Below are 12,106 nucleotides of genomic sequence, written 5' to 3' on the forward strand. Positions count from 1 at the left end.
GTATTATGTGCAATCGAAATAATCGCAGAGAAATATACCTACAGAGAAACCTCCAAATGAAAATCTTAATGAATACTTTTATTACGCGGGCAAAGCCGCGGGTAAAAGCTAGTATATTTATAATTATCACAATATATCTATTGGTATTCTACTTATATGAATTGTATCGTATGTTCGGTTTAGATACAAATGTTTCATTATACAGTGGAAACTGTATAAGTGGAATCGCAAGGGACCGGCTGTTTAGTTTCGCTTATCTAGGTTTTCCATTTATCCAGTTTTCCACTTAACTAGGTTCAAATGAAGCGTTTTCTCACTTACAGAGGCTCTCGCTTAGATGGGTAACTACCCAGGTAAATACCCGACGGTGGGTATTTACCGGGTAAATACCCGATATTTACCTACCCGCGGGTAAATATTGACGATTTAAATTGGTGTTTGGGCTAAAATATATTCATTTAAGTCAGTCTTTGTAATTGTACATATAATGTTTATTCAAATTGAGAACAAATAGGTTGCTTCTTAGTAACTTAGATAAAATGTGATTTTAGTGTATCACTCCAACTATAAAAATCGTGTAATATCATTCTCTGACATACGGAAATAATTTCAAATGCTTTTAATATAAATTATAAGTCTGATAAATTAAAATTGTAAATAAAAATATGTGAATAAAAAATATTTTAAAAGTCTCTTTTTGAAGCTCATAACTCATACATAGTATGTTTTATGACAAAAATGCATATAAACTTTTTTGTAGGAAATTGTGTCTACTTTAGTTCGTAAATACAATACATTTCGATATTAATGATAGTTTCCATGAAATATGAAACCCCCCCCCCTAACCCCACCATAACCCCCTCCAACCAGTATTAGGAAGTTTATCGTTATCGTATAAATACGACTATTTAATGCAATCTAAAAAGCACACATAAAACATATTTTTTTTAATTATTTTAAAAAATATACATAAAAACTTCTGTAAACTTTATTGTATATTTGACTGAACAGTTTCGTTTTAAATTGTGTATAATAATTACAACCACTAACTTAGTATTTATCTCCATTTTAACACAAATCAGCATGTGCAACATGAAATGAATCTACCCATCAATTTGGGTAGATACGGGTAAATACCGGGTAAATAGGTATTTACCGGGTAAATACCTGGGTGGGTAGATTGGGTATTTACCCACGACCCATCTCTACTCTCGCTAATAGAGGTTGTCGATGCTAGTCATGTCGCTTATAGAGGTCACGTATATGGTCAAATAAATATGTATCTTTTATTTAATATGCATGTATATAAAAATTAACAAAAAACAGATATGTAATCCTGACTTCAAAAAGCAATACTGTAAATAATCCACAATACTGTCATACAAAAACAATATCTTTCCTTTTTTATGAAGTAACTTATATTTAAACAAAATCACTCCTAATTAATATTTATTTATGCAAGAGAAACCAGTATGGTTAAATAAATCAATATACTGATTGTACTTTAATGAAAAAAATCCGATTTTAATCTCAGGGTCGTGGGTTCGGGCCCCACGTTGGGCGCCAATGAAACGTTAGGTTCTTTACTAGTTATATAAATAAAACAATCTTTTCAAAAATAAAAATTATAATACAAAAAAATTACTTTTAAAAAAAAAAAATACAAATGTAGGGTAGGCAGCCGAAAAGATTAAAAATAGATCTCAGGAGTAAGTCCGAACAATTTAGATCGAGCTCGCATTCACTTGAAGACGCTTTAGAACGAGTGGCACTTCCCTGACTATCGCTCGGTGAAGCAGCGGAAGGCGGGCATGGCAAGGTGTGACGTCACTTCTTCCCGGTGTTCAGGGTGCGGCAGAGCAGTAGGTGGTCTCCGGAGCCAGTGTTGGGTGGTAGGTGGTAGGTGGTAGGTCCCCCGAGCGGGGGAAAACACTCACACACGAATTAAATTAGGTTCTCATGTTTAAATGAATGTAAAACCCTTCGAACGCCATCGTCCGAGAGTGCTTTTTTTAAAAAAATAAAATAAGTGGAGCGGGCAACTCGCGTCGCCGCGCCGATCCAAATGGACGAGGTCTATCCGTTAGTCCCCTCCGCGCCCCGCGGTGACGTTACATACTGGTTGTACGATCTTTAAACGCCTATATCGCCGTGCGTGTGGACTTACGTTTGTCATCAAGTAAACTTCAGTATTCGGTCAGGCGTTATTTCTATTGAAATTTATTAGGTTAAAAAGGAACTTCCTTTACGCCTTCCGTGACAGGACTGATTATTCAAGAAGCGTTAAAACGCTAACGTTACAGTACTTTAATGAAAAAAATCCGATTTTTTTTTAATTTATCCCGAAGAGATAAACACTTGATTGTGTGCTTAGGCATTGCTTATCTAACAGCACGGCACCGCACCGCAGCTAAAACCAAACTGAACGAAGTGTAATACAAATAACCTTTAAATAAATAAATAGATATAAAAACATTAGTAATACCCGTGAGATTACAAAAGACCTTTTGGTTTTTTAGTGATATCGGACGTAATAGTAAAATCGACACTGACTTTACTTATTCCCGTATTATTACGAAGACCCTTTTAAGGGATCACGCAGTATACATACCCCACATTATGGAGATATTTGAATTTGATTCCAGACTGTTACTATTTGACTTCACTTTAGCATTAGCAGCTAGAGTGTAGAATCTACGAACGAGAGTGCAGTGATTGCATAAACGTTCAGTAGGTATTAGAGTAAAATATGCAAAGCGTTTTATAGAGCTTAGGACTCTGCTAGCTACATCAGATTAGTGCAAATTCGCACTTACGAGATTCGAACTTTAAGGCGATGTTTTAAGTATCGTATACACGACCAACTGCATACTATTAGTCGCGGCTTTGGACCGCGTACGTCCGGCGGTTTTAGTGTGAGGACGCCATATGCACCTATCTTGGGTTTGCGTGCAGTGCCTTTAAAAGTATGTATGAGGGCACCGAAGGGCGCCGAAGGGCACCGAAGGACGGCCGGTTTTGATTGCGTGTAGTACGCCACATAACTCGGGCTACGCGGATGTAAGAACTCAGCTGAAAATACTAATCGCTGAGCATATCATGCCCACAGCATCATTAAAAAAAACAAGTGTTATTACATACAGAAGGGTGAATCAACTTTTTCTTGCCTGTTATGGCAATGGTTACGGTCCCCTGACTCACGCTGGTTTTATGCAAAATTATGCTACTGAAATTATTCAAGTATGCATGTGGTCCATGTTTGTAGGTGGCAAATCAAGGAAAGGGCTTGTTAACACCAGAAACATGCATGTTTTGCATAGTTTAAGTAGCATAATTTTGCATAAAACCTGCGTGACTCAGGGGACCGTAACCATGGGTATAACAGGCAAGAAGAAGATGATTCACCCAGAAACATTTTCAAAATATTTTATGCGGGTTACTCACGTATTAAAGTCGATATAACGCTCGATGTGTTTCGATCCATTTCCGAGGGTTTTCGCCGTGCTCACGACGAGTAAAAAAAATCCTCGGAGATGGATCGAAACATGTCGAGCGTCAAATTATCGACTTAACACGTGAGTAGCCCGCTTAAAATATTTTAAATGTGTTATATAGAAACGTTTTTGATTAGTTTTAGCTCACCTGTCTACAGAGATGGCAACTAAGTTGAATATGCTAGACGTGGAGCATGTCACATCCATGGCGATGTAGCAATCACATACTACAGCTGGCAGTCCCCATGCACCATTAAACTGAAACCAAGCACATAAAAATACATTAGGTATAATCAAAATAACCTAAGGAACTGGTCCCACCGCGAGCTAGTAAACTATGAGCTATCGGCTATAAAAACGAACAAAAGATAATCACTCCCGTATAGAGATGGGCGGCGGGAAAATACCCGGGGTAGATATCGGGTATTTACCGGGTATTTACCCAATCTACCCGATATTTACCTTTTCTACCCTAATGGGTGGGTATAAATAAATATTGTAATAAAATGGGTCATAAATTGAATTTAATCGTGAAAAAATGTTTTCTTGGTATTGTATAATATATTTATATTTTATTAATATAGTTCTATAAACATATATCGAAGTATTTGTATTGAATAAGGAATTTGTTAAATATCATTGACATGCTTGTGTGTTTGTTACCTCCTCCTCCTAAACGGCTGAACCGATGGGGATGAAATTTTGTGTGCTTATTATAGTTCCTCTCAAGTAACAATTTCTGGTCCTATAGTGGTCGAGGACATCAAATTAAATCACACTAAATGGTCCTATAAATAGTCTATATTGGTACTGTAGAGCCGATTTGGCGCAATTATGCAGCCATTTAGTGATATAATAGGCCTATAGCAGTATCATCCGTGACGTTTAAGGTCTATAATGGTGATGTAATGATGACTATTGTGCTAATTTGTTGACATAGAGGACACAGTAACGCTATTATAGTATCAATTTATGCTATAGTAGCATTTGAGATTCCGTTATACAGGTTATTTTGTTCTATAATAGCAGTTACCGTCCCTTTTAATGCGAAATTTCTAAAATAATTTAATGTGTGTAATATTTAACAAAAACTGTTCTAAACGAGGAACTTAACGAAAAGTGGCGTGTGAACTTGTGAAGTTTAGTGTCAATTAACAAATTTTTGGATTTCGTATACTTCCATCATTACTGCAAAAAGGTATGCGATGGAAATTTTACCAACTGAAATAAACTGAAATAAATGTCATATACAAAGAAAAAATGACCAAGAATAATATAATTTGATTTAATTTGGTCTTAGAGTGGAAATTTTACCGTTAAAAGAATATTAGTTTAATGGAGTATTTTAAATGCGCCCTCGATTTAAATATGTTTTGAATAAAATAAATAAATATAATTTAATACAATAAAATTATTGGCACCATAGTTTCTACTATGGATCCAAGAAGTAAAACATACGCTTTTATAGTTCGACTATATCACTTATCATACGCATTCACTGCCATAAGCCCGCCATCGTGGATTCAATTAGGGTTGCATGAGAATTTAACTATGATCCAGTTTAACTTATAAGTTCTTTATATAGAAAACAATACTTGTTTTCAATGTTTTACTATAGAAAGATCTTTTAAACAGTATTAATAAATGTTGTTTTCTTTTTAGTATGACAAATCTAAACTACAATTGGAGTTAATTTCTAGAAAAACACTGTACGGAACCAGATACCGCATCTTTGGCCTGATTTCATAATTACGATGTATAAACACCATAAAGCAGCCTTTTAAGGTCAAAATTGTCATTTAAAAGTAATCGTTTTCTACTCTTATATATCTGATTTGGTTTATAAAACATATAGTAAACTCAGCTATAACGCTATTGTGTTTTAAAAGAGATACCGAAACCATTATTCAACAGGTCTGTGATATTTAAAGAGTCATTGTGGCGTATACGGCGATGAGATATAAAAGGCATTAGAAAACGACTATAACCTTTCCAAAGCTATATAAACGTATCCTGAAAACTTAATGATACAGCAAAATAGCTCTATAATGGTATTCATATCACTACTATACAGTGTTAAATACTATAGCAGTGTTTTCCAAAGCCACTATATCCCAAAATAGTGGTATAGTTAGGTTTTAAATCTGTTAAAACACAACTACTAAAAATACTATAAGCGGCTTGTTGGTAACCTTAATAGCGCAAATTGATAGCATAACAGTGATTCCTAACACTATTATACAATAACATTGTTCTTATTTGATCCTGTTATAGACCAGGCCTATAGCGGCTCTATAAAATGGTGATATAAACGTTTACATCACTTCCTAATAACACCTTTTAGCTGTATAACACAACAACTATAGCGGCTTGTCGGGAACCTTAATAGCGCAAATTGATTGCATAACAGTGATTTCTAACACCATTATACAGTAATATTGTTCTATAATAGTCATATTTGATCCTGTTATAGACCAGGCCTATAGCGGCTCTATAAAATGGTGATATAAACGTTTACATCACTTCCTAATAACACCTTTTAGCTGTATAACGCAACAACTATAGCGGCTTGTCGGGAACCTTAATAGCGCAAATTGATTGCATAGCAGTGATTCCTAACACTATTATACAATAATATAGACCTATAGTAGTCATATTTGATCCTGTTATAGACCAGGGCCTATAGCGGCTCTATAAAATGGTGATATAAACGTTTACATCACTTCCTAATAACACCTTTTAGCGGTACAAGCTTATAGAGCTAAAAGGTGTTACTGGAGGCTTTTATACGACAGGCGGTCACGCCGAAAACCTTTATACGACATCTATAGTAGCTTTTAGCGTCGAAAACCAAAATTATAGCACTAAAATGTTACTTGCTGTTTGTTTGGTAAAGCCTACTATCTAGCCGAAGTCCAGTATCTAGCCGAAGTCACATAGAAGGCATTATTACAGTCCGAATTCAAAGCAAGTGTTAATTAAAATCACACATGGACGTAGCGCTTGTTTAGCTAAGTACAAACTAAAGTATAAGTATCCCATAAATAAAAATAAAAAAAAAGTAACTGACCGGTCAAGTGACTTATTGCACCCTTTCAATACGGATGCACCTACCTGGCGTTTTGCAAAGCTGTGACCTCATTGGCTAATGAATTTGAATTTGTCTGTCCACCGTGTTTAAGTTAAGTAAGTTATTTGAATACTTAGTGGGCCTAAAACATCTGGGGAATACAACTTTTTAATTGAATGTGGTAAATTACACATGATATATGGAATATTTGGAATCTCTGTTAACATTTTAATATTAGTTAGTCAAATATATATATTTATTTTAGTAGAAAAATATATTTCTGTCATTTAAATTAAGAATAATCTTTAATTTCATAGATTATTTTTTATACCCGCTCATTTGGGTAGATACGGGTAAATACCGGGTAGATTGGGTAGATATGGGTATTTTCCCGGTATTTACCCGTCAGCGCCCATCTCTACTCCCGTATAAATAAAAGAGACGGCGATGTTTATAGCTACTCGTATATTATATTATTATATACCTACAAACATATTATGTAATTAAAATGAATGCCATCTAAATAGGAGTTCCCGGTTTCTATAATTAGCTTTAAGTAAGTTCAAAACATTTAAAAAAATCCACTTTTTATTTTACCACTTTGTCAGCGTGATTGATATATATATTGGTACCAAATTTCAGCTTTCTAGTGCTAACGGTCACTGAGATTATCCGCGGACGGACGGACGGACGGACAGACATGGCGAAAATATAAGTGTTCCTAGTTGGCTACCGAACCCTAAAAACGGAAGAACAGTGGGTTAATTTACCACAGTGACATTGACACTTGACACTGACAATTCGGTGCCTATTTAAATATAAATATTATAGGACAGTCTTACACAGATTGACTGAGTCCCACGGTAAGCTCAAGATGGCTTGTGTTGCAAGTACTCAGACAACGATTTATATAATATACAAATACTTATATACATAGAAAACATCCATGACTCAGGTACAAATATCTGTGCTCATCACACAAATAAATGCCCTTACCAGGATTCGAACCCGGGACCGCGGCGTAGCAGGAAGGGTCACAACACGCTAGGCCAAACCAGCAAAGTGTCACTATTGTGAAATAGGCCACAGCTGACAATTCGTAATAGGCTTATGTTACACTACCGGTTAGATTAGAGCCTTAAAAAATGGACGTAAAAAACTCATGTTCATTCAGATCACGTAAATTATTGCGATGTAAAATGTTGCCCAAACATCATTAAATGTATTGGAAAACGAGAACATCGGAAAATATTCCAATCGTTTTCTTGAAAACTAGTGACATGAACACTGGCATATTTTTATCCCCGACGATACTTGAAGAATAGAGACCGATTATTTGTGTATTTCATTGATTTGTTGTAGTCATGTACAATAAAATTAAGATGTTACATAATAAGATTTTGACGACCGGTCTGGCGCAATCGGTAGTGACCCTGCCTGCTACGCCGCGGTTCCGGGTTCGAATCCCGGTAAGGGCATTTATTTGTGTGATGAGCATAGATATTTGTTCCTGAGTCATGGATGTTTTCTATGTATATAAGTATTTATATATTATATATATCGTTGTCTGAGTACCCACAACATAAGCCTTCTTGAGCTTACCGTGGGCCTCAGTCAATCTGTGTAAGAATGTCCTATAATATTTATTTATTTATTTAAGATACAAGTAAGGCCATGAAACCCTGGTAGGGCATGCAACAGAGGATATCGCGCGGTTAAGCCTGTGCGGGCAATCGCGCGATTGCGTGTTGTTATATAGTTTTTTAAACTTCACGTTCTTTCGCGCGCGTTTTGAAAGAGCGTGCGTGTAAAGGCTAATCATTATTTATTTGTTTATTATTCATTTGAAAACCTATTTCTATGACATTACAGATAAATACAATGCGTCATGAAACTTAAATTAAAATAAAACAGTAAATAGGAACATGAAAAAGAAAAAAACAAACAATGTTTACAACTAAACAATTGATTTGGGCGATGACGTAACAGCGTGGCTCCGTTGCGTCGTTTGCCCCGGTGTAGGATCACAGAATATATAATAGTACAAGTACAGAAGGCCCACTGCTTTGATGTTCACGTAATGCCGCCTTTTTAAATGCCTACAAAATTCTAACAAAGAAACGAGCCGCACGTGCGCAGCGTCGGACGATAGGGTTGCTTATGGATTAAAACGAATTCATACTCAGATAAAATGTTATAAGTACTATTATATTCAAGTCTTGGGTACTTTCTATATACAGTATTTATATATTTTTGTTTAAGTCCCAACATCACAAGCCTTATTGAACTTTTCCGTGGGACTGAGATCTGTGTAAGATTGTCCTATTTTATTCATGATGTCTATTTAACTAGGCATTATTAGTCATTCCACATGCAGACATCGCATATATGAACCTTAAAAAAACTCGCGACGTAAAGTAACAATAGAAAGTGCGATCGTGCGTTCCGTAAGAAGGCGCGCCATCCCTGATTAGGCCGCGAACTCGCGGCCGCCAGCATGTACTTGTAGCGCGGCGATAGAATCGCGGAGTGAGTCGCCCTTGGTAGGATTCGGCAGGTTGACCCGGAATGCGCGATAGACCTCGTGCGGCGTGATTCTGGCGCGTGTACAATTCACACAGTTTTAGTGAAGTATTTATACGCGGTATTGGTTTAGTCCACGAGCGTATATCCGCCATCTTGCGCGCGCAAATGAAAGTACGTGTAAAGACAACCTCAGCCATGCGATTGCTCGCCCGCACTTTCCCTTCCCCTCCCGCCAGCTTCACACGCGATTGCTGTATCACGCGCGATAGAGCGCCTGTGTAAAGGTGGCTATAGTGTCACTCGAACTGTCAAAGTGTTTCTTGTCAAAATGTAATAAGGTGCATTAGGGTAATTCCGAATGACAGAAATGCTCGGATAATTCCGAAAGGGGAATCTTGATATGATGGAAATAATGGTGATTTGTATGCGACTTTCCTATTTAGACGACTTTCGGAATTACCTTAACGCACCTTAGTTGTTTTAAAGTTTGTATTTTGGTATAAAAGCTAGTTCATAAGACGTGCAATGTCGAATCGCGCCCCTTTCGGCCCTCTTTGATCAATGTGCTCGTAAACTGTTTATTTTGCGCTATAAAATTACGTTTACGTTTATTACGGGCCCAGGATTTTGGGGGGGTTTGTAGTTTCGCCACTTCCGGACTTTCTGGGGTATGAAATATAGAAAATCGATGTTGTTGAAGTGTGTTGACACGAGCTAAGCGGAGCTCTGTGAGAAATTTTTACTACACACTACATATACTATAACTACGAATGGACTTGTTGAATCGTTTATTAAATTGTACGGTTGTCTAGATGTTAATATGGGAAAAATTGTAATAAATCGGTTCATCCGTTTGGGAGTTATGATGCCACAGACAGACACACAGACAGACAAACAGACAGACAAGTCAAACACATAACACCTCGTCGTTTTTGCGTCGGGGGTTAAAACTGATGAGGCATGCAGGAAACTGGGGCCTATTGCATAACAATTGATGACGACCGGTCTGGCTCAGTCGGTAGTGACCCTGCCTGCTGAGCCGCGGTCCTGGGTTCGAATCCCGGTAAGGGCATTTGTATGTGTGATGAACACAGATATTTGTTCCAGAGTCATGGATGTTTTCTATGTATATAAGTATGTATTTATCTATTTACGTATGTACATCATCGCTTAGCACCCATAATAGGGTAAAGGCACCAGTAGTCAGCCTCAAATAAAAAAAATCTATTTTCAAAGCCGTCTAATTTGGTCTCCAATAGACCGATTTGGATGATTCATGTTTTTATAGTTCAGGAATTTAATTAAGTTTAATTTTTGAAAAGAATAAACCTTAACTTATTGTTTGTTTTAGAAATATTTCGTTAAATATAATAAAAGGGCGTTTTTGCCAGTACTCAGCCCCTGAGCACCAATATACAGCCTACTAAGTATCCAGTTCCCATCAGCCCTCGGCTGACTAGTGGGTTCTGTGTTCCGTGACCTCAGTACCCAGTGATCAACCATGGGCTGACTACCGGATATTTTATGTATGTCAAGCAAATATAGTTATAAGTGCATAAATATTTAAGGGTCATTGATTTATAGACTTAAGAGGCCTTATTCCTAAAGACGAGCGTTTTTTGCAAAATAGAACCTTTTTCATTCAAAATTATAAAGAAACTATAAATGATTATTAAAAAAATGATAATGTTCCTAAAAGTACATATCTTAAGCTAGAAAGTCAATTGGTACTACTTTAAAATATGTCTTTTTATACTTCCGAAAAATCAGTTTTTTCGGAAGACGTTTTCAAATTTCGTAGTGGAATAGCTCGTTTAGAATCGTGATTGTGCTGTTAAAAATGTTATTTGGGGTAATAAATGATCACAATCCTATTTGTTATATCCTGTACGAGTTAGCTAATACTTTGACATTTTAAGATTTACTTGAAATGGTGGATAAATAACCTTCCGTATCCTCCCCATTTTTTCGATAAAAAGAGGTTTACATTATGTATTTTTCCTGCGATTCCTGCATTTTTTGTAACTCTTAAATAATATTATCCTAAACTAGAACTTCTTATTGACCTATAAAAAAAAAAATCATACATATAAGACATACCTTTCTGTCGATAGATATGTTTTTAAAACACCTAAAATTCGAATAAAAGACACTGTGCTAACGCGAGCCCGCTCAGTCTGCGCCGAGCGCTCGAAGACAACGGACCTGCGTTTGATCGTCCGGCGCACCTAGCTTTCGTAAGCAGCGCGATAGTTCCGAGAAGTGCCGTAAACTGCGACTAAACAAATCTTGATCCTTTTTACACCTTATGCAATTTTAGCATTCGACATGCTTTTCATATGATTTTGGATTTTAAGTTATACGTGAAGTTTGTTGAGAGTTTGAATTATTATTATATTTTGGGACCAGGATGAGGTTCTGGTTCTCATGATGATGGAGTCAGGCAGGAGATGTTCAACAGAACTGCTATTCTACTTATCATAACTCCACCATGTTTGGGCTCATTAGATTTGGGCTGATGAGCACCATCGATCTAGATGAGGTCCAAGGTCTCATGATGGAGTCAGGAGGTGGTCAACAGAACTGCTATTCTCCTCATCATAACCCCATCATGTTTGGGCTCATTAGATTTGGGCTGACGAGCACCATCGAACTAGATGAGGTCCAAGGTCTCATGACGGGGTCAGGAGGTGGCCAACAGAACTGCTATTCTCCTCATCATAACCCCATCATGTTCGGGCTCATTAGATTTGGGCTGACGAGCACCATCGAACTAGATGAGGTCCAAGGTCTCATGACGGAGTCAGGAGGTGGTCAACAGAACTGCTATTCTCCTCATCATAACCCCATCATGTTTGGGCTCATTAGATTTGGGCTGACGAGCACCATCGAACTAGATGAGGTCCAAGGTCTCATGACGGGGTTAGGAGGTGGCCAACAGAACTGCTATTCTCCTCATCATAACCCCATCATGTTCGGGCTCATTAGATTTGGGCTGACGAGCACCATCGAACTA

General features: G+C 37.1%; 1 protein-coding gene across 1 annotated transcript in view; it reads right to left on the reverse strand.

The window, feature by feature from the left end:
* LOC125235622 (dopamine D2-like receptor) overlaps positions 1-12,106 on the reverse strand; it is a 115,974-nt gene that overhangs the window by 45,969 nt on the left and 57,899 nt on the right. Inside the window, exon 3 of the mRNA XM_048142220.1 lies at positions 3,643-3,752. Coding sequence (XP_047998177.1) covers positions 3,643-3,752 — 110 coding nt within the window. The remainder of the gene's footprint in view (positions 1-3,642; positions 3,753-12,106) is intronic.

This window comes from Leguminivora glycinivorella, chromosome 17, assembly GCF_023078275.1.
Source record: "Leguminivora glycinivorella isolate SPB_JAAS2020 chromosome 17, LegGlyc_1.1, whole genome shotgun sequence".
NCBI lineage: Eukaryota > Metazoa > Arthropoda > Insecta > Lepidoptera > Tortricidae > Leguminivora > Leguminivora glycinivorella.